At 39.1% G+C, this 22,478-nt stretch overlaps 1 protein-coding gene across 3 annotated transcripts; it reads right to left on the bottom strand.

Moving 5' to 3' along the window:
• Positions 1-1,751: 1,751 nt before the first annotated feature.
• WEE1 (WEE1 G2 checkpoint kinase) lies at positions 1,752-17,093 on the bottom strand. Of its 3 annotated transcripts, none has more exons than XM_074335975.2 (11): positions 16,207-17,093; positions 14,532-14,737; positions 13,976-14,039; positions 13,461-13,633; positions 12,865-12,986; positions 8,725-8,871; positions 5,819-5,914; positions 5,638-5,723; positions 4,570-4,740; positions 4,329-4,474; positions 1,752-3,104 (listed from the first exon to the last, which is right to left on the bottom strand). In XM_074335975.2, the coding sequence occupies exons 1-11, from the start codon at positions 16,777-16,779 to the stop codon at positions 2,951-2,953; spliced, it is 1,938 nt and encodes a 645-aa protein (XP_074192076.2). In that variant the 5' UTR covers positions 16,780-17,093; the 3' UTR covers positions 1,752-2,950. The 3 variants fall into 3 exon arrangements, with proteins under 3 accessions (XP_074192076.2, XP_019584503.2, XP_074192078.1); XM_019728944.3 differs by lacking the exon at positions 16,207-17,093 and adding an exon at positions 15,752-16,023; XM_074335977.2 differs by lacking the exon at positions 16,207-17,093 and adding an exon at positions 15,412-15,549.
• Between the last annotated feature and the right edge of the window lie 5,385 nt (positions 17,094-22,478).

Below are 22,478 nucleotides of genomic sequence, written 5' to 3'. Positions count from 1 at the left end.
CAACAACTTGTTGGATCTCATGGCTGGTCGGTGTGATGCTCTGTGGAGCTGAATGTAGAGAAGAAAAACTACTCTGTCAGGATGCTGCTGATTTAAAGTTAGGAGACAGCCTAAAGTATTACCCAAACCCAGCATTTATCAATTTTTTAAATGCCATTATTTCTTGACCTCTGGAACAAAGTTGAGTTAAAATCAAAGCTTAAGAACTGGCTCTTCAAAAGACATTAGTTCATTAATTAAAGGGGACTGCCTTGGATGGTTTCTTGGCAAGATAACGGTAAGGCAAGTTTCAATTTGCAGTCAACTGCAATATGGGATTCCTCCTACCAAATGCATAGTCAATATTTTTCTTCCTTACTAAAGTCAGCTTTCCAAAAAAGTTTTATCAATGTTAAGTTCTGTCCCAAACAGTAACAGGCTCTGCATTTTAAATTTTTTTGGAAAATGCTTCAGTATTAGCACCTACTTGTAGCTTCAGCATGATGGTCCTAAGTTCTGTTATAAAAACAAAACCTATTCAATGTGGTGTTCTCATCTTATGAAATCCCAATTCCCTTGTTTCCATCTACATAGGTTCTAAGTTCAGGCCCTAGTTATTATTGTCCCTTGAGCCCTCACTCTACCTTGCAGGATTCCTCCAACATAGCATTTATCACACTTTATTGTCATTTTTACATGGGTCTCCTCTATTTTATCCTGAGTCACTAATGGGCCAAGACTACTTCTTACTGGCCTTTGGTCTACCAGTTAGCACACAGAAGGCACTCAATGTTAAGTATCCTGTGCTGGATGTGAGCCCAGCTCTCATAGCAGCTCCCAGATGGCTTAAGAATTCTTTGAAAACCAGATTATTTTTTTACTTTATCTAATATTCTTAAACATTTGAAAAATTTACTGCTAGTTTTGATGAAAAAACACCAGATTTTTCTCTTTGAAGCTAGTGCACTAGAAAAATGAAACTTTAATGACTTGGAGTGAGCCTAATGATCCTATCATACTTTTATAGTTATCTTCTGTGGCTCCTGAAACGTGTTATCTGCTCCAGCCTATGACGCTTTTAATGTTGTCACCCACAACTATCAGCTTTTATATTTAATGGATCCGTCTGCACCAATTCCTCTCACACCTCCAAGTTGTGCTTTTTAACATGCCATAGGCTAGAAAGCTAAAATGATCAAGCTTGTTAGAAATATTTATGGCAGGAATAGACCCTAATCAAGAGAAATAGAGCCATGATCGAAAAACACAAGATCTTGCAACATCCACTATATCTACTCAAAGGCCTTTGTTGCTTTCTCTGGTTCAAATCTACATCAGAAAAATGTCACTTAGAATTAGCACTGTTTATCACTTAAATTTGCACTCACTTCTTAAAATCCAGCTTAGTGAGTTAAAACCCTTCCCACCTTACAGCTCTCTTGTGACTCAGTTCAAATTATGAGTCATATTATATTCACTTAAAAATCTAAAGCTATTTTAAACTGTATTATACTACCTTACTAGCAGATCAAAAGCACAATACGCAATGTGATGTAAAAAAAATTAATATTTATAAGTAAAAATATTCGATGGGGAAATTTTTTTAAAATCCCAAAAATGTAACTAATGTGGACTAAAACTCATCACTAAATATTCAGTTTCATATTCTATCAAAAATGTATCTTCTGCTTTTAGTACTTTACATATACTATGCTCTTAATTTCATAGTGTAGTAATGGAGATAAAATAGTACAAAATAGGCATCACAAAGATTTAGACAGTTAAGCTCAGAGTGACTTTTAATATGCCAATCAATGTTAATAAAACACAAGTCAAAGAGACAAGTGCAAACATGTCTTATACCAAAATTAATAGGAAAACAATAGACAAATTCTTTTTTTCCAACATCTATTAGCCAGTATTATTAGTCAAATGGCTAATCACAGATAAAACATATTTTGTGAAAAGCTTGGAATAGTCAGAAGTCATTCTGGCATTTCAAACATCTATGTACAGTATCACCAAGATTAGTTTATATACACAAATATTGAAGAGAAACTGGGCAAAACAGTTAAAAACAGATTAACAATACAATCAAGTTCAAAACTTGGGTGGAAGGAGGCAACGTTTTTTAAAAAGAGTCTGGGAAGGGCATTATCAGGAAAAATTACAAAACCAGTAATAATTACACTACATTAATACAGCATTCCAAAGGGGGGGGGGGGGGGGGGGAAGGTGCACTTCTCCAATGCACTAGCTTCAAAGTCCAAAGAAAAAGAAAGGCAAATAGCTGCTTTTCATCAAGAGCAGCTATATATTTCACATAATTGTTTTCAAAAGAATGCCTATTAACAATGATGATTGTTTAATGCTACAATTTTACAGCAAAAACAAAACTAAAATAGCAGCAAATTCACAAGGCAATATTTCCATAGAATTATCATTCCATGGTTCATACAGTGCCTACAAAGTGCTCCCAGTTGGATATACAAGTATAATTCACAATAAAAAATTTAAAAAAAAGAAAGAAATATAAGACTGACACACACAGGTACATTGAAGGCCGTGGTAACTGAGGCTCTTACCATTTTCCTTTTCCAAGGGAGAATGTTTGCAATAAAGTCCTTGAGTCCTTTTTACAGGTCATTATAGGGAATGATACCTTTTATTACAACCCAACAGCAAACTATAAGCAGCACACAACCATAGTGGTTAACCCTGGAAAGACTGATGTAACATCCAACATGACTGACACCCTACCAGACAGACTGGTAAGACTAGATGAAAGCCTGATAGAGCATTGGTCAAATACAGCTTTTAACTGTAATTCACAAATAAAAGTCCTAAAAGATATTTCAGGTAAACAACTGATACCGATTTTGAGAAAATGATTGTAACTGGGTTCTAGCAGTGATTTCAACCTATCTTCCCTCTTGTCACAGTTTTTTGGGGGAGGTGGGAAATGAGTAGTTCAGTATATGGTAAGACTGACAGAGCGGTTCATTTTCTTTCCAATAAGTCGAGATGTTCTATTACTCTGGGTGCTGGACCTAGTAGCCATCCGGTCAGTGAAGAGTGCTCTTTCCTCAGCTGCAGCTTTTGCCATCTGGGCTTTCTTGAGTTCTCTAAGAACATAAAAATAGGAAACAAGATTTTTCACAGACTGTATTAATCCTAGGAAGGGATCCTAAGAGGCCAAACACAAACTATATTATCAGGGGAGATCTTTGCATGTCATTATTCTAAGATGCAAATAAGGCAGGAAAAATATGAAATTTTAGTTTCTGTTCAAACAACTTACTTATGAAATAATTTTACTTTGTGCTTTCAGAATTAAAATATTTACACTTAAATACAAGTAATAAAGACTAGTAATGACTGGGTTTTAGTTAAAAAATAACTTCAAATAGAACTCCATATTGTGAAAATATCTTTACATAACAGGTAAAAGGAAAATTCTACTTCCTATTTGCATGAACAATGATGGCTATCAAACTAGTGGCAAATAAACCTTGTATTTCAAGTAGTTTTATTAGGTTAGAATCAAAAGGATAGCAATATAGCAAATGAATTAGAATTATTCCGAGTTTTCTGAAAATGTGAAAGGTCATTTATATCACATGAGAATCAACTATTAACCTAATCAACATTAATTTCATCCTTTCATCAAAATAAGTAGAAAAGAATGTTTCAAGGAAAATTATTAATTTTTGCTAAGTTGGGAAGCGGGGAAACAGTGCAGGCTCACTTAGCTTTTGCTATGATTTAGGATTTGGGGATTATCACGACTTGCAAATATATGCTAGTCTTAAAAAAATTTAAGTCTATAATTTCTAGAAACAACACAAATTTATAGGTCAAATATTAATTTAAGGCAGAAATCCCCAAACTTGAACTGTATAACATGCCAAATCACCACGTCTTTCACTGACAGAAAGGCTTAATCATCTCTCATTAAAATTTGTGAATTAAAAAAATGAGAAAGGGCGGCCAGGCGGCTCAGGTGGTTGGAGCGCTGTGCTCCCAATACCACGGTTGCTGGTTCGATTCCCACGTGGGCCAGTGAGCTGCGCCCTCTACAGCTAAGATTGTGAACAACGACTCGACCTGGAGCTGGGCTGCCGTGAGGGGCTGATGGCCAGCCTGAGAGGCTGGAGCCACCAACCATCGGCCAAAATAACTGCCTCAGCCGGATGGAGCGCAAGGCTCATAATACCAACATGGGCCAGGGAGCTGCGTCCTCCACTAGATTGAGAACAATGGCTTGAATCAGAGTTGTGGGGGGGCAAAGGGGTGGGAGGGGGTAAAAAAATGATCAAGTAAAAACAAAACGAAAACCCCTCACTTACTTCTGCAAAAGTGAATTTTTGAACTTTTCAGCATTCAATTCTATTCGTAATTGTTCTGCACTTTTTCTAGAAGCAGACAGCAATACTGAATGCTTTACCAGTGCCATTGCTGAAGGTCTTCTCTCTGGATCTGGATGAATCATAACCTTAAAAGAAAAAGATATGAAATTAAGGTAAAGACATGTGATTTAGTAAAATATTGAACCATGTCAAAAATGCGCTTCATGTACAAAATATTCACTTTTAGCAGCTCTGTAAATTCTTGAGAAAGCACTTGTGGAATCCGAGGTAATCTACCCTGTCTGATTTCATGCCATTGGTCTCCATTTCTGGGAAGAGGTTCGGCACCAGCAGCACATACCACCGTAAGGGCAAGGGCAAAAATATCCGCTTTTGGTAGATGGGTATAGTTCTGTGAAATTAAAAACAAAATAAAATCAAGGAAATATAAAAATGGTCAAAATAAAGTAAGATTACAACTCAATAATGATTTCGGTGAGAAATAGGACTAAATTAAAATGTCCAATGCCATTTTTTAAGTTCAGGACCTATTTGGAGAACAAGCTAAATTTGGGGAAATTATTCTAATTACAAAGTAATAAACACTCTGGGGGGAGTGGTAAATAAATTTATAAAACTGAATGTCTCCTCTTTATCACTAGACCAATTCAACTTTCAGAACAAACTCCCATCCTTCTTAGGGGCATTCATATGAAAACACAAAACATACATATATTGACAAGTTACAAATACACATATACATGTAAGACACAAACATAAAAAGCACAATGGCATCATACAATTTATTTGTTCTACTTGTTCTATTTTCATTCAAAACTTATTGAGAAATGTCTCAAATGTTTCAAAAGAGTGTGATGACTACTAACTACATAATTTACTTAATCATTCCTGTATTGCTAAGCACTTATTCATATTGTTCTCAGTTTACTTATATGAATGTTTCTATAGGAGACTCCTAGAAATGGAAATTCTGAGTCAAAGGGTGGGTGATTTTTAAATGTTACGCGATACTAATACTTTGATCTCCAAAAAGGCTATGCCATTTTAAAGTTACACTAGTACTGTATGAGAACGTCTCTTTTACTACAACTCCACCATTGTTGAATATTATAAATCTTTGCCTTTACTGACTTTTGTTAAGTTAAATACCCCAGCTGGTGGTTTAGACTTCCTATTTTATATTACCATGTACTAGTTACTAGCTTAAAATCTTAATACACCTGCATTTATGTTCTATCAACTAATACATGTTACAAAGCAAACGGCATTATTAAAAAAGAAAAACTACCTCCTGCAAAACTTCATTTGCAAGAAAACGGCTATCACCCTCTTCAACTTGTGGGCTAGAAATTCTTGTTACATGCCCAAGATCACCTAGAAGTATTGAAAAAATACAGCCAAGAGTTAAAACACAACAGCCTCTCTTCTCTTTATTTAAAGGTAATAATCTGGTTATCTTTCTTTCTTACCTATTTTAAATATAACTTTGTTGGACACCCAGTCATCTTCATCTCCTTCTTCAGAGGCAGCATTTGGTATTGAGGTTCGAGATATGAAAATGTTACCTGTCAAACAGTCACTTACGTAAGCCACACTAACAATGAAGAGTCTTAACCAAAGTTCAGAAACAAGGCCTTACGTCAAAATCATACAGAAAGCGTGTAAATATACAGAGGGTGCCAAAAAATATATATACACATTTTAAAGGAAAAAAAAACTATTAAAATGACAATACTCAATATACACTGATAATAAAGATGAATACAAGTTATGTGTATACATTTTTTTTTGGCACCCCCGGTATATACAGTGGCACCTCGGTTTTCTAACGTAATCCGTTCTGGAAGACAGTTTGAGTTCTGAATTGTTCGAAAACTGAGGCACGGTTTCCCCATAGAAAATAATGCAAAATGGGTTAATCCGTTCCAGACTTTTAAAATCAACCCCTAAAACTGCAAATTTAGCATAAATATTACTATCTATTAATACCATAGATCCATAAAATTTACGGCGTTCGTAAACCGAAATGTTCGTCAGCAGAGACATTCGAAAACCGAGGTACCACTGTATAGAGATTTTCCTATGTTCTACCCCAAACCCAATGAGAATTAAGAATCACGGGATAGGAACCAAGGCTATAGTGTCTAAGAATATATTTTCAGGCCTAGCACAGGTCCTTGAGCACTTAGAAATCATAGCATCAGGCCCTTCTTATCTGCCTATTCATCATCATCAGTTTTAATTACTTAGAAACAATACAAAGGGCAGTAACAGTTATCTGTAAAGCTGCCAAAGCACAAATTTTGTCTAAGCTACAAGGCTGATGTGAAGAGAATAGTCATGTAGCTGTTGAGTTTGGCTGACCATACAGCATCTATATCGCAATGTGGCTTCATGGTCCACTATTTCAGATGTACACACTTTTTTGCTTCAAATTTGGGTAAGCTCATGATTAACATAAGTTTTAGTGCCAGATTCATGTTAATAGTTTAACAATATAGTACTGAATTTATAAATGTTCTATTCATTGGAGTCATCTTTCTAGCTTGCTTTATTTGTAGGACAAATTATTTTCGGTGGCATTTGTAAACTGAAAATTTAAAAACTTCACATGCCTTGGTATTTTCAACTTCGGTACTTACAACGTAAGAGTCTACTATGTTTGTCTGACACACAATACAAGATATGACTGTATGTAGGCAAACTTTACAAGTCACATTTACTGCGATCAGTCCAAATATATTCTTTTTGAAAATAAAAATTTTAGTGAGCTGTTTTAGTACAGACAAGAACTTCTTTACATACTCCTAGAATTGAAATAAACTGTGTAAAAATGACTTAAATTCCCATGAATTACACATTTCCATAGGTAAAAAATAAATAAAACCCCAAACTTTTAAATATAACTTAAAAACACCTTTCCTAAAATGTTTAACTTGAATCCATCCTTTTAGTTATAACTTCAAATTTATAGGAAATATAGGGGAAAGAGGAATAAGCTAAATGATGCAAGGAAACAACCAATCAAATTCAGAACGATGTACGTCTTTGAAAGGTATCTATGTTATTGTTTGTAAAAGCAGGGCAAGGTTAACACCTAAGAAAAATGGACATAATCAGATATAATGCATGGTCCTGAAATGGATACTAATTTGGACAAATCAACTGTTAAGGACTTGGGTTAACTGGGAAATTTTTTAGTATGATCTGGGTATTGATGAGATGAAAACTTATTAAAATGGAAAGGTAGAGATCGTTGACTTAAAAAAAAAATTAAAACAGTGTGTACGTTATGGTATTTTAATTAAATGAGGGATTTGCACTAAGATGTTATTGTAAGATTCACTTGCATCCTTTTTTAAATGCAATAATCATAAATGCAATATAATCATAATGCGTGAGCCATTTTCACGGTACTTTATAGGCTAGAAATACCACCACGTTTGTAAAGTACTTAAGTTTTCAAAGCATTTCCACACCTCAGTTTATTTTAATAAGCCTGCTGGCCGGAATGACATTATTTTATAACTGTGGTTCTAGAGATTAATAGATGAGTGGCTATTTAATTTTTTTTAGTTTGGCTTATCTATATTTAAAAATATTTTTACAATGTGCTCATTACTGCTTATGTAATAAAATAGTTTCAATTTAAGCTAAGATTTAAGCCTACACTTTGGTTAGTATCACTGCTCCCTTCAGTCCGAAGCCTCATCAGCCTTTGAAAGAATACTCTGATATTGGTCTGAGCCATAGTATGGTCAACTCTACTGGAGCCAATTTATATATATATAAATCATTTTTTTAGCTGAAAAATAGCCTAACGGTAAAGAGAAAAAAACTAAACCCACTATATTCCTACTCACTTGCGATCTCCAACCCTGATTCACTTGCAATCTTTTTTATAAAGTTACAATCGTAGTATTTATTTTGTTTTCTGAGTCATATGACTTTATTTTAGACTAGAAATATGTTTGTATAGCACTTAAGTTTTCAAAACATTTTCACATTTCTCATTTTATTCTAATAACCCTGATAGCACCAACATGAATTTATAATTATGGTCCTATTGTCTAGTAGAAGGGGCTTTAAACACAGGTTCTTAGTCTCCGCACAACAGAGTCCCACTTCGAGACTATGTAGTTTGCACAAGATGCCTCAAAATTTTCCATTTTTAATAAATATGAGTTCATTAAATCAAATCTTTGGGGATAACAAGAGATGAATGGAAATCCTAAAACAATACCAATAAGTTGGCTAAAGGTCTTTTAAACTAACAATGAAAAAAATAGTTAAGATGTATGTTTTCATATTGTTTTAATGAAGTCATTTACTCTATAATCCTAAAATCACAGGTCATAGGATTTGCAATACTTACTAGGTTTTATATCCATGTGAACCAAAGACATTGAATGAATATACCTCAAGCCCCGGCCAACTTGCAAAAGGAGATCCTTCAATTCTGCCTCCGTAAAGTAACTCATGCTTCTGTAGTTTTTACTTATGGCATCAGCTAAACTTCCACCTAACAAACATGAAAAAAATTAGCATTTTCTTCTTTCTATCTTTATTGAATGACCAGACTTAACCAAGGAAGGGACATTTTATAGGACTTATTCCCTTCAACCTGCTTATAAAATCAAAATTTTATTCTTTCAATAGATAATACACTCACATAGGTACAAAATATGATGTAGTCTTTGTCTCATCCATATACCCCAGCAACCCACCTGGTTCTTTTACCCAGAGTAAACCAATTTTATCAGTTTCTTATGCTTTCTTTTCAACTCCTTTTTATACAAATCATAACATATTTTCATCACCTTGAAGATAATTTACCAATGCACAAAAACTACCCCTTTTTCTTTTGTCTCTACAGAATTCCACTGTATAATTGAATAGTAATGCATTAACCAATCTTTTAATTGATGGATATTTAAAAATAATTTCCAAGCCTTTGCTACTATATATATTATGAACTAAGGAATAACTTTGTACATTGCTGATTTCACATATATTTAGTACATCTCCTAGAAACACACTGCTGCATCCAAGGGTACGTACAATGAAATATATGAATGCGTTGTGTGTGTGTGTGTGTGTGTGTGTGTGTGTGTGTGTGTGTGTGTAATACTACTTTATTACATCTAGAATAAGTTTCTGGAGCTGACAGGGCCATTTCTCTGTTTATCCTCTGCAAAGGAGCTTAGGACTGGTATTCACACCATCATCAGGAGCAAGACTTGATTGTCTCTGAAAAGTTCACATAAAGAAATAACAGGACATTCAGTTTCTGTTTTCAAAATGGCTAGTACTTTATTAGCATGTGCCTATGTGAATCTTAGGTGATTACAGACACACATACACAGTCCCCCATAGAGAAGGCTGTACCAATTTATACTCCCCTCATTAATGTATGAGAATACTTGTTTTCCAACACCCTTGACAAGTCTATAAATTTTATAGGTTAAAACCCGTATCTTAGTAATTTTAATTTAAACTGCTCTTACTACGTATTAGAATAAAACCTGTTTTTATAGAATCAGCCAAACCAATCACCTAATTTGTTTATACTTCTATAAGTTTATACTTACAAGTTTTTAGTCTGGCTTAAATAAAGTTTAAGTTTTTAATAAAACTTGTAAGTTTCTAACTTTATCTCAGAGGAAATGAGAAGTTATATATTTTTTAAAAAGCCCAAAACAAACCACTTCTGTTTCAAGTTTAATTAGGAATAATAAAAGCAGGAAAGTCAATGAAATATTAGGAAAGGTCCTACAATTTGAACAAGATGGAGTAAAATGTCAAATGTGTTTTTAAAATAAAAATAAATCATATACCTCGGTATCTTAAGCTTAAGTGTGTTCTCCATACTTAACTTGTATAAATCTTGAACTGCGGGGAGGAAAAAATAGGGCTCTAGAAGGGAGCAGGTCAATATGCCTGTCAGACAAACAGGCTTGAAGTCCTAGATCAAGTTTAATAAGAAAGAATACGGCTGCTTTTTAGTGGATCTAGCAACAATAGCTGAGCCTATCTATCTCATTGCTTGAAAAGGCAAGGCAGGTTAGAAGAGCAAAACATTCATCTGATTTTCACGTTCTCTTTCCCTGTTCATCAACATTTTTCTACACTTATCTATGGTAGAAATTTCAGTTTATCACCAAACCAAAGACAAAAGGCTTAAAATGCAAATGACTGAGATAATAAGGAAGCTTAATCACTGATAAAGAATATCAGTTAATCGACATGTATAAATGAATAACAGAATCCTTTCCCTGTGAAACTGGAAAAGGATCTGAAGAACAGGCCTATTATTAGTAGTACATTCAAAACTTTCCATGGAGGAATGGTGGAAAAGGGAACCAAAGAAAAGAGCTCAAATGTACCAGGATAGCCTTATTTTCTTTCTTCTAAGCAGAATAAACAACAATATAAAGAGGCAATCTATTTACTTTTTTTTTTTAAAGTGTTTTTCCAGGACCCATCAGCTCCAAGTCAAGTAGTTGTTTCAATCTAGTTGCAGAGGGCGCAGCTCACAGTGGCCCATGCGGGGATCGAACCAGCAACCTTGGTGTTATTAGCACCACGCTCTAACCAACTGAGCTAACTAGCTGGCCCCAGGTCTGTTTACTTTTAAAAGATCTGTAAGTTTTATATTGCGCCAAAATAATATGAACTGTTTCAAAAGATTATTTTATAGGGGCAGCCGGATGGCTCAGTTGGTTAGAGTGCGAGCTCTGAACAACAGGGTTGCCAGTTCGATTCCTACATGGGCCAGTGAACTACACCCCCTGCAATGAAGATTGAAGATAATGAGCTGCCGCTGAGTTTCCCGAGGGGCAGCCCGATGGCTCAGTTGGTGCTCAGTGGGTTAGAGCGTGAGCTCTCAACAACAAAGGTTGCTGGTTCAATACCTGCGTGGGATGGTGGGTTGCGTCCCCTGCAACTAAAGACTGAAAACGGCAACTGGACTTGGAACTGAGCTGCCCCCTCCACAACTAGATTGAAGGACAACAACTTGGGCCCTGGAGAAACACTGTTCTCCAATATTCCGCAATAAAAAGTTAAAAAAAAAAATGTTATAATCTAACTTTAGTAGGGGAAAAGACCTTTGTAATCTGAGAGAGTAGCAAGAGTTTTCTCAGACCCAAGAGTTTTCTCAAAATCATCTGAATAACACAACCATATATTTAGTAGGTTGTTACAAATTTGTGATCTCTGGATTACTACTGAAATATCTGTTAAGAGAATCAGCCACATCAAAAAGGTGAGAGGGAGGAAGAAACTAAAAAGGTAATGGTGTCTAGCAAAAATGGAGTGGAGGAGACATTATGGTTGAGTTGTACTACATTACATGCAGTTAACTGAAAAGTAAAGGTTAAGAAACAATATTTTACAAGGTCATGGGAGATAGCTACATAAATATTTTGATGGTATGAACAGAAACATTTCAAAAGATTTATGAAACAAACTAGCAGCAATGCTATATATATACTGAGCGTTCCTGTTCTTGCAAGTATAGAGAACAAAATGACAACTCAGTGAGAAATCAGGTTTCAGAACTGGATCTTTTACTTGTTTTGTTCACTTTTAAATTCAGAAAAACTGCATCCACTTATTTATTCACAATCTATGAGATGGCTGAACTTGTTTACGGAAAAACTAATGAGCATGAACAAAAATAATAATACAAAAATAAATCTTTGCTATAACCTCAAGTGTTTACTAAATTCTAAATTCTCTATTATTCACAGAAGTTTACAGAAATAAAAATCCATTATGTATCAAGATTTGAGTACTTAATGACAGATGTCTATAAGATTCAGAATTGAGACCAGGATTTTGGTAATAAAAGTTTAACAGAAAAGGAGGGACCCAAGTTCGTCCTTGAAGGTCCTGCTGCAATTGAAAGCTATACACAGATCCAAAGTTAAACTGCTAAACATGCTTCTTTTGTGTTATGAAGGGGAAAGAGGGACGGAGGCACAGCTAAATTAGAACAACTTAATAGAAAAGTGTTAGTGGATTCTAGTGGTAAACTACGTAGGATAGATGGGAGTGAGGGCAAGATTACAGAATGCCTTGAACAAATGGCTGAGTTCAGATCAATAGTCACTGTCATTTTTCTTAGTAACCAACATCAGTTTTAGCAGCTCATAAAATGAAATGGAAGGCTAGATACAGGGAGCCTGCTATATCCCAAAGTCTATGCTAGGTGCTAGGAATACCAAAACATATATGGCAAGACCAGTATCCTCTCAAAAACATCAGTTTAAATTGAGTAACTGGCATATAAATAATTTGTACTGTTCCACTACAGAGGTGGAAGGGACAAGGTTTCCAATCTTTATTTAACATACAGGTAGGCATTACTTGCACTTGAAATTCATGTTAGGCTTCTGATCTTTGAATTCGTAAGATAAAAGAGACAGAATAGAGTAAGATTTGAGATAAAAATATTTCCTCAGTGTTCATTCATTTGAGCTCACAGATTTACAAGGGAAGCACTACTCACCATTACAATATTCGTTCTGTATAAGCATATGATCATCTTCTGCCCATGCAGAGAAATACCGAACTACATGAGAATGTTGTCCAAGCACTGCATGAGCATACACTTCTCTCAAAGCGTTCTGCCTAGGAGAGATTTGAGATTAACAGAATGATAAATCATTTTTATTCAAGCCTAAACTGAATTTATCTGAAATCTAATAAAGAAACTTGACTTCTGTATCTATCATTATGCTGAAAAACAACTTGCTTAATTGAGAGGGAGTTAAGACTCTATTGCAGATTTTTCCAAAGACTTCTACTAAAGAATGTCAGTTAGAAAGAAGAAATCTTACTAGACCTAGAAATCAGGAAAGATGCAACTCCATTTTACTGTGAATTCATGGATGCTACTAGAAATAAGAAATTTAAGTTAGGTTCCAAAGTCAGACTACTCATATTATTTTACCAAGTCCAATAAGAACAGTACAAAATGAAAAGGATATGATTGAGTCATTCTAACTTCTCAAAAATTAGAGAATTAAATTCAGTGTCTGATCACGTAAAACCTTAATGTTTGTAACACTGCAGGGAACAAAGGACAAAATTTTAAATACATACTCATCAACAGAGCCGGCCAATGGTTTTTTTGATCGTTTAATGGCATAAATGCATCCATCCAGCCTCTTCACACACTTAAACACAGAACCAAATTCTCCAGAGCCAATTTTCTCTAGCTCATGAAATTCTGTTGTATACCGTGACTTCATATTGCTTTCAGTAATTGTAATTCTCTGTAATGAAAAGTATATCCAGGGGTCAAATATATGGTGATGGAACGAGAACTGACTCTGGGTGGTGAGCACACAATGGGATATATAGATGTTGTACTATAGAATTGTACACTTGAAACCTATATAATTTTACTAACCATTGTCACCCCAATAAATTTAAAGAAAGTGTGCGTATACATATACATATGTATATGCACACGAAAACATGAAAATGACTTTTTGCTATGATAGCACTATGAAATTTAAAAATTATGTTTTAATGTTTATTTAACATTATATACAGTAACTTGTTAAAAAGTAGAAATTCAAATTTCAGAAACAAGAAAATTAAAAGGTATTTACTTTAGCAGGTCTTGTTTCATCTTCAAATTCATAATCACTGGCTTCCATGTCTTCACCACAGGAACTAAAAAATATAATGTATTTTCTCCATCAACATATCTGAAAGATACATCAACTAGAGATCTAAAACTTTTATCTGATAGGTGTATAAGGAAATGAAATTTTAATAAAACCAGAAAAGCATTTAATTTTACGATCACAAGATATAGCTCAGCTCATGAAAATGTGGTTCCTGCTGAGATATGCTCATTAACCAGAAGCACCACCACCACACATATCAAAATTAAAGCCTTTTTAAATTAGCTGTCTCTGCCTGCCTCACTTTTGACGTTTGACACCAAGCTATCCAGGCTTTTTATTCCTTCCTTTTTCATTCCACTCCTTTTCCACAGCTGATTACTTCCCACCTATCCCTGTTGAGAATTAGGTGCTGGTAATAGAGAAAAATTTCAGAGCATAAACTTCCATGTCATTCAGTTGAAATTAAATTTTGTTAAGTGTACCAAACCAGTCTTGGGTGGTTGGGGAACAAATGGTTGAATAATAACTAACTTACTCATTCCAATATGTTCTCTTTCTTCTTCGACACTGTCCTGAGGAATGAAGTAACACAGAATCTGGAGTAAAAGGATTAATATTCACTTGGGGAGTCTGTCGAATGTCAAATTCCCTCTTTCCTGATTTTTGTGTATCCATGAATAGAGAACCACCTCGGAGTTTAACAGAGCTGGAATCAATTCCTCGAGCTTTGGAGAGCAAACTCTAGGAGAGGAAAAATAAGTTTTTAGGATTCAAGTCCTACAGACAACCTAACCTTCAACAAGCTTTTCACTTGGCTGAAATGTGTAGGTCAAAGCAACACACAAGCTTTTCCTACAGTATTTCAACCAAAAGAAACAGTGGTTAATTTAGGAGTCTGAACCTAGATAATAACCATCTTTTCTGAAAAAGACAGCTAAGAAAAATAGGTCTCTAGCCCTGAAGAGTAGGAAGGGAGAACCAATGCATATTAAAATTAAGTTCATTCTAGAGGCTAAATTAACAAACCCTTTCAATCCATCTAAAAATAGGAAGCAGTCAGGGAGCCCCATAAAAGATCCTCACCCCCCACCCCCACCCCTCACCTAGATAGGGCTTTGAAAGCCACCTCCTCTGGGCTCCTCCCCTGACTTTCAGAGGAATCTTGCCTTGGGCAAGTCGGCTAATTAGCAGTAAAGCGCAAAAGCAAACATCTTTCTGAGGTTTAGGACTAAAAGTACTGACACTGACTCAATTAAAAAGGTACATTTTCCATATTCATGTTAGAAATGCGATACCTGTCTCAACTCGGGAAGTGTCCGTTTTAAAATTTATGGTTACTTCTCAAGTACTAGTAGTAATAATATGCATACTCTGGCCACTCAACAAACAGGTGCCGAACACCCACTTCTTCATACCTTATCAACAATGTGAACGCGTAAGGGTCCAAGCACCAGTCCCAACGCTGGATTTTAACAGTTGGATGTTCCTGATCACACTTAGGCTGACCAAACTTGGGCGCTACAAATCCACGGGTGTAAACAAACGCTGACCCAATAAAGCGCTATGTCTGGAAATAAGTTTAAATGCTACCCTGAATTATTTACAAGTCTTTAAGGCTGTAAATGGTTGGAAGGCCAGCCTTTTCTCCTCAGTCGAAGCGCAGTCTCCCTCCCTACCTCAAACTCCCCGCCCCACCCCCGCCATAAGGCCACATGACAAGAAAAGATAAACGCATTAAAATTAATTTAACCGAACTCCTGTGTGCGCCGCCCAAATTACAGGACCGATCCCTGCGTTTAAAAGGCACCATATGGCTGCGGCGCTCGGGAGTGTCAGGTGGCCGGGCCAGCACAGCTCCAGCATCCTTCCCAACCACGTTATCGGTGCCACACTCCGGTCTGACACGCTCGGGGCGGCCCCTAGTCGGCGGGCGTTCAATCGTCAGCCACCTGGACGGCGCCGATCAGCCCCTTTGAAAGATGAAGAAGTTCCAGACGAGGCCCATTATTCAGTTACATAATCCTAACGGACAACTTCTGGGCAGGGCCAAAAACAGGGGCCTGCCAACTTTTGTTGCGGAGCCGGAGAGCGAGAGGGGGTGCGGCCGGGCAGTTATGTAACCGAACCCGAGGGGCACCCGCTCCCGGCGCCTCCGCCTTTTTAAAAGGCTGGGCCGGCACAGGGAACCCGGACCCCGGGGTCCTCCTCACCTTGGGGGTGTGCGGCGTGTCGAAGAGCCGCAGCTTGCGGAAGGTCTTGTGCGGCGGGGTGCCGGGGTGGTCAGGCAGCGGCGAGCAGGGGCCCTCGCTAACCCTGCGCGCCCCGCAAATGCGCGGGGACGCGTCCCCCGGGCCGCCGCAGCGCACCGGCGAGAACGAGCCCAGGAAGTAGGCGGCGGCCGGCGACTTGACCGGTGACGAGGAGCCGAAGCCCTCCTCCTCCCACGAGTCGCCCTCGGCCCCGCCGCCGGTCGCATCCGCGCCGGGGCAGGCGCCCTGCAGCAGCATGTCCTCCTCCAGCTCCCCCGGGCTGCCAGGGGCCGGGCCAGGCGAGCGGCAGCGCTCGGGCCCGGGCTCTAAGGGGCTCCGCGCGGACGGCAGCGGCGAGTCGGGCTCCTGAAAGGCGGAGTCCTCCCCGGTGCTGTGGCCGCTGCCCTCCTCCTCTTCTTCCTCCTCCTCCTCCTCACAGTCGCTGCAGGGCGAGAAGATCAGTTTCTGTCGCAAGGTGCAGGAGGCCCCAGCGCGACGGGGCGGTGGCGGCTGCTGCCGGCTCAGGAAGCTCATCGCGCTCCTGGGGTTGGGGCGGCGGACCGGAGAGCCGGGACCCGCGGAGTCCAGGACACAGTCGGCCCAGGGGGCGGGTCTGCCACGTGCAACAGGGCGCGTCCGGTGGCCGCCGCGGCGGGTCTGCGTGGCGGAGATTTGGGACTCCGGGGCGCTTGAGGCTGCGGGTGACGGTGGCGGCGGCAACGCGGACTTAGCCGGGAGAGGCGGGGCGGCCCGTGCGCCGAGGCTGAGGTCTCCGCAGGTCCAGCCGCGAGTTCGGGCTCCGCGGCTTCCCGCGACCGTTAACCACGTGAGTGTCCAGCCCACCAATCCCCGCCCAGCCCCTGGTTTGAAAAAAAAGGAGGGCGCGACGTAGCCCGCGGGGGAGGGATTAGTTACGTGATTTTGGCGCGAACCCGCTGGCTCCGCCCCCACGCGGCGCGGGGTGGGGTAGGGCGGGCGCGGCGCCGCGGGCCAATGAGTGAGCGAGAATGCCGGGAGTCTGGCCCGGCGCCGCCGGGACGAGGCCGAGCTAGGGAACCGGGGCGGCTCCTTAGGGAGGGGGCGACGGGAGCCGAGCTTGACTCGGCCGAGCCGAACGCCGGTCTGCACTTGCCCTCCTAGCCCTGCCTCCGGCGCTCCAGGGTCTAAAGTGGGACAGGGGGCAGGGGAGGACCTCGGGGTCCCTACGGGTCGGGGCAAACGCGGAACCGCCGTGGCCCTCGGGCGCTTCCCGGAGAGACCGGCCTCCAGTCCTGCGTCCCTTTGGTGGTGTGGGCGAGGCTGTGGGCAGTCACGTCCTCCGGTTGAGGTCTGAGCCGGAAATGTTGACTCGGGCCTCAGGACCTTTCCGAACTGTGTGAGCCGATTGCTTAGGCGGGCACCGAAATCAGAAGAAGACGGACTCGCGAGTTCGTTCTCGAGGCGAGGACACCGGCTGTGGGAGCGGCCTCTGGAGCTGTTAGGGTGGGGTGTCTGTAGCGAGAGGAGCTCGGTCCCCTCTGCAGTCCACCCCAGGCTTGTCCAGAGTAAAAATAAGCAGCACCACGATTGGCCCTTGCACAAAACCAAGTGCCCACCTCGCGACTACGGTGATTGTCTGCCAGCACGTGGGCAAGTGTTGGCAAAACGGATTGGCCCAGCTTGCTGCAAACTTAAAGGCAACTTGAGGAAAAATATCCTAGTACTTCATCAAATTGTGATTTAATTTGTCACTTATTGTCGCACAGGTTTCTTAAGTTTTCATTTATAAGTAACCCCATGGTTAATAATCCTCATGTTTTTTCTCTGGTGTGTGTGTTTTACTATTATTTAGGATATATTTATATAAGTATTACTAGGTCAAAGGACATAAACTGCCCTCCAGAAAAAATTTACATTCTCACTAACAGTTGATTAGAATACACTCTAGTGAATTCTGAACATCAGTCAGTATTTAAAGTTTGTTGACAGATTTGTTGTTTTGACTGATACTGGACAGATTTCCATGAGCTTATGGCCATTTACATTTATTTCTATTGTTTGTTTTTCTTACTGTAGCACTTCATGAATATTAACACAGCCATATATGTCGTTCTGACACTTTTTAAAGGCTAAACTCAAGCTGGATTTTGAATAATGGAAACATCTTAGTACTCGGCACATGGGGAATGCCCTAAAGATGCAGTGAAGGGTAAACCACTGCCTTCTACAAACATTTGCTAACTGATGTATAAATGTCTTTTTTGCATGTTAATCCAAATTCAATTTTAAGCTCTTGAAAGACAGGAAATCTACCTTCTTGTGTGTTTCAAGGAGAAGCAGTCTCTGATTCATGGTGCCCAATGCCAAGGAGTGGTGTTTAGCACCCTCCCTCCAATGCCTCCTCTCTCCTGATGACAAATATAATTTTTTGATGTGGATAGTCAACATTTTCCCAATTTCATGTGAAGTGTAAATAAAAACAACTTTAGAAAACTTCTGCTCTTTACTAATCTGTAGTGTGAGTTGTCTGTAAAACTAGTGTGCTTACTTCCTAAGTAAAGGGGAAGTTGCAAGCCCCAAAGACACTTCTCCCCCACAGATTGTTGTTCCTAAGCCCCTCCTATATAGGAATTCCTTTTCCCTTGTTGCTATCTGTGCTAGCTCACATCCCCTCCCCCCTTCATTCTTTCACAACACCCTACTTATTTCCTTAACAGGTTATATCTGTCTCAAAGTATGTTTATTACTATACCCTTCTACAAAATGAAGTCCCGAGTGTAGGGACCTCTTCTGTCATTGCAGTATTCTGATGTGGCTTAGGTGCCCAATATCTTCTTAGTGATAATAGAGCCCTTACTTAAATGTTTGTTGGTTTATTTTTCTCAGTGTAAATTTAATGGTACAGAAGTCTCCCACCTACCCCTGCAGCCCCCAGCCCAAGTCCCCTTCCTAGAAGGTACTTAATAAATGTTTCTGGAATAATTGAATAATAATCTTGTGTTCTTTAAAACAAAAGTGCCAAAATGAGTCAGAAACCCGGGACCTGCCTCCTCCAGCTGAGAACATGGCACAGTGCTGTGGTTTAACTGCAGCAATGTCCTAACTGAAATTCGAAATGATTGTTCTGATTTTTTAAATTTCATGCTTTTCTGAGTACCGCACACACTGTACTGGAGAAACGGGGTTACGCCCACCTGCCCCACGGCATATCTAATTCAAATTTCCTGTTCTTTCCCTACCCAGTGTTATTTCTAACTATAAAATTGCTAGGCAACTTTTGCAGAATCCACGAGCTTGTGGTAAAGTTGTAATAACTGAGTAAAAATCTTGCCCCTAGGCGTTGGAAGAACAAACTTAACCTGTTTGTCTCCTTTAAACAGATGACTTAGCACTTTAATACCACTATTGTCAGCCCATTCACCTTCCTTAGCAAAATAAGCAAGAGTCCTGCCCTAAAGATTTGTAATTGAGATTCCTAAATCACCCTGTCAAATACTTTTTGTACAAGCATGAATATATGTGCATATTATTAACATAAGAATGCACTTTCCAATGAAAGATCTTTCAGAACTAGGAACTAATTTTTCAGTCTGTAAAAATGTTTCATAAAACTAACCAGGCTTTCCCTAAAGCTGAATCTTTTCTAGTTTATGCTTTTGATTTTGGAGAAATAACTCTCAAAACAAGAGCTTATTCTGACAGATTCCTAAATTTAAAAAAAAAAGTCATGTTAGTCAAATCTGTCTTTCACTTAAAAACCAAATAATATGCTAAAAAAGTTTAACTTTCTTCATCTTCCTTGTTATCTTTACCTTCCCCCTTCTGCTGGTTCTCTCAGTAACCAAACACTCCTACCCAGCTCTAACTGTTACCAACTGCCAGTTGGTCCCAGGAATCCAGATCTCACACTGGAATGTGGTCTAACCCCTACCACTACTCCTGTTTGACTTCCCAGGTATAAATTTCTCTACTCTGTCACTTGTCTTAATAACCTCTGATGGATGACATTTGACCATTTTGCCACATGTTCATCAGCTCACCCTCACAATACAATACTGTATAATCAAATCCGGTTTCTCCTTAGTTGTTCCAAGAATTAAATGGAAACTAGCATTGTCCCTTACAAATAGTGTTCTATAAATGTTATGTGTGCTCTTAATTATAACAATGTTGGAGAATAATCCACACTTGTTAATGGCTTTGTAGTCAGTAAATGCAACATTTGACTCCTGATATCCACAAAATAAATTTGCTTACGTAATACAGGTAGACAGTTGAGTTTCTGTATAACCAGTGAGGATAATCGAATCAGAACAGAGATAGTATTGATATAATAAAAACTTGAAAAGCATAGCTCAGGAAGAGTAACCAATTGAGAGTTTGTATTTTAATGACATAAACCATATTTCTTGTCATGTCTAAATAATCTTTAAATACTACTAACATACTATTTCTGTTTATGCTTCTAACATTTATATAATCAAGGGCAGATTTCATTATTTCCTTTAGGTATGGATTACATCAATTATTCAGATTACATGCAAAAAGTTTGAGGACCTATGATACTCATACCATTTTTGCTTGGGGTCTTTGGCTATGAGAAACCATGCCAGGGTACTTCAAAGTTGTGTCTGTACATACACAAAACCTTGGCGATCACCAGCCTTATTAGTGAAAGAATTCTTCAGGCCTGTTCCCAGTGATCTTAGCCCTCGCACAGGCCCCCTAATCTTGAAAAACTTGACAGTCCACTGCAATCAGCACTGTGGCAATGATACTAACTTCAAGACTTTTCCCAAGAGAAAACACTGACCACTGACCATATCTCATTCCTAGATAAGAGGAATGCTCAACCCACTTATTTAAAACTATAGTTCTGTGAAGCAGTTAGCCAAAACATCATGCTTCCTATTTACGATTTTAAAACTCCTTTCTGCTGGAACGGAACCAAGTAGCCCCATATTCTCCAATTTCCTTTTTTATGTCTTTTACAAAGGCCCCAAAGGCTGCTTTTATCTATATGCTTAATGAGTATCAATAACTGAAAAGGTCACTAAACAGAAATGCTATAAATAGGAAGAATCATAAGGGAGTGCCAGTGCTCAGTACACCTTCAGGTAATTAATGAATTGCCTCTTCTCTTGGGTTAGTGACATACACAGGAAATGACCTGCAGGACCACGAGGACGGCCAGTTGTTTGCTGGCCACACTGTGGTTATTCAGACCAGCTTTGTTCAGATTACTGCAGCACAAAAGATGTGATGACTCCTCCAGTGAGTCAAGGGGCCCTGTCTCATTACAGACAGGGAAAGGAGATAAGGCAGACATCCCATGCTGGTCTTTTGTGTAGCAACAGGCGTGTGTTTGGATATTCCTATGTTTTGATGACTCAATAGTGAGTCAGTTTTAAAGTTCTGTAAAAGGCCTTGTTCAGCTAGCAGGATTGAGAAATGAGCTCATCCAGTAGCTAATTGGATAAAGACTACCCGGTAGTGTGTGATACAATCAGCCGATTGGTGGTGTAAATATGTACATGGAAACATGCCAGTGAGGATGAACTAATTAATCCCTGAAAGCAGAAATCAACTGTACTTGGCAGTCATCTGCTGAGTGCCTACTATGTTCAGGCACCATCCATGTCCTACCCTCTCCCCATTGCCTTTATACAGGTCAGAATATGAGAAATGTCCTAAGTACGACAAAAAGCTGGGGTGCTTTTGAGGGAGCTAGGAAAGACATAGTGCCAGCTATAAGGTAGGCACTGTGTGAGATGCTTTACACATTTATCTAATCTTTACAGGAATGCTCTGAGAGAGGTATTTTTATTCACATTTTACAGATGAAGAAAATGAAATCCAGATAGGTTGAATGCCTGCATCACGTAGTCATAGAGCTAGTATTAAGTACTATGTTTCTAAGACTGTAGTACTACTTGCTTAAAGACTAGCTCTTTCTAGAACCCCAGCAAGAATGGAGTAAAGTCAAGGTGAGAACTAACTGGCAGACTTAATGAAAGCAGTGTCACTGGACCCAGCTGGTGGGCCAGACGCATTATGCAGTGTGATGCTGGAGTCCTCTGGACAGCAGGGCACACAGCATGTATGTTATGAAGGAGGGATGTGGGATCCAAAAGGAGTCAGACTTGCACCTCTACTTTTTTGTGTTACCAAAAAACCCACTTGCATTTTAAATTCTAAAATCAAGGGGAAAGATCACAAAAATTGATAATATCCTGTGTTGTGGAGGGTATGGG

Source organism: Rhinolophus sinicus, chromosome 14 (genome assembly GCF_057876585.1).
Source record: "Rhinolophus sinicus isolate RSI-liver-muscle chromosome 14, RSI-T2T, whole genome shotgun sequence".
Classification (NCBI taxonomy): Eukaryota; Metazoa; Chordata; class Mammalia; order Chiroptera; family Rhinolophidae; genus Rhinolophus; species Rhinolophus sinicus.
Note: the sequence above shows the minus strand (reverse complement) of the source record. Positions and strands in the feature narration are given on the sequence as shown.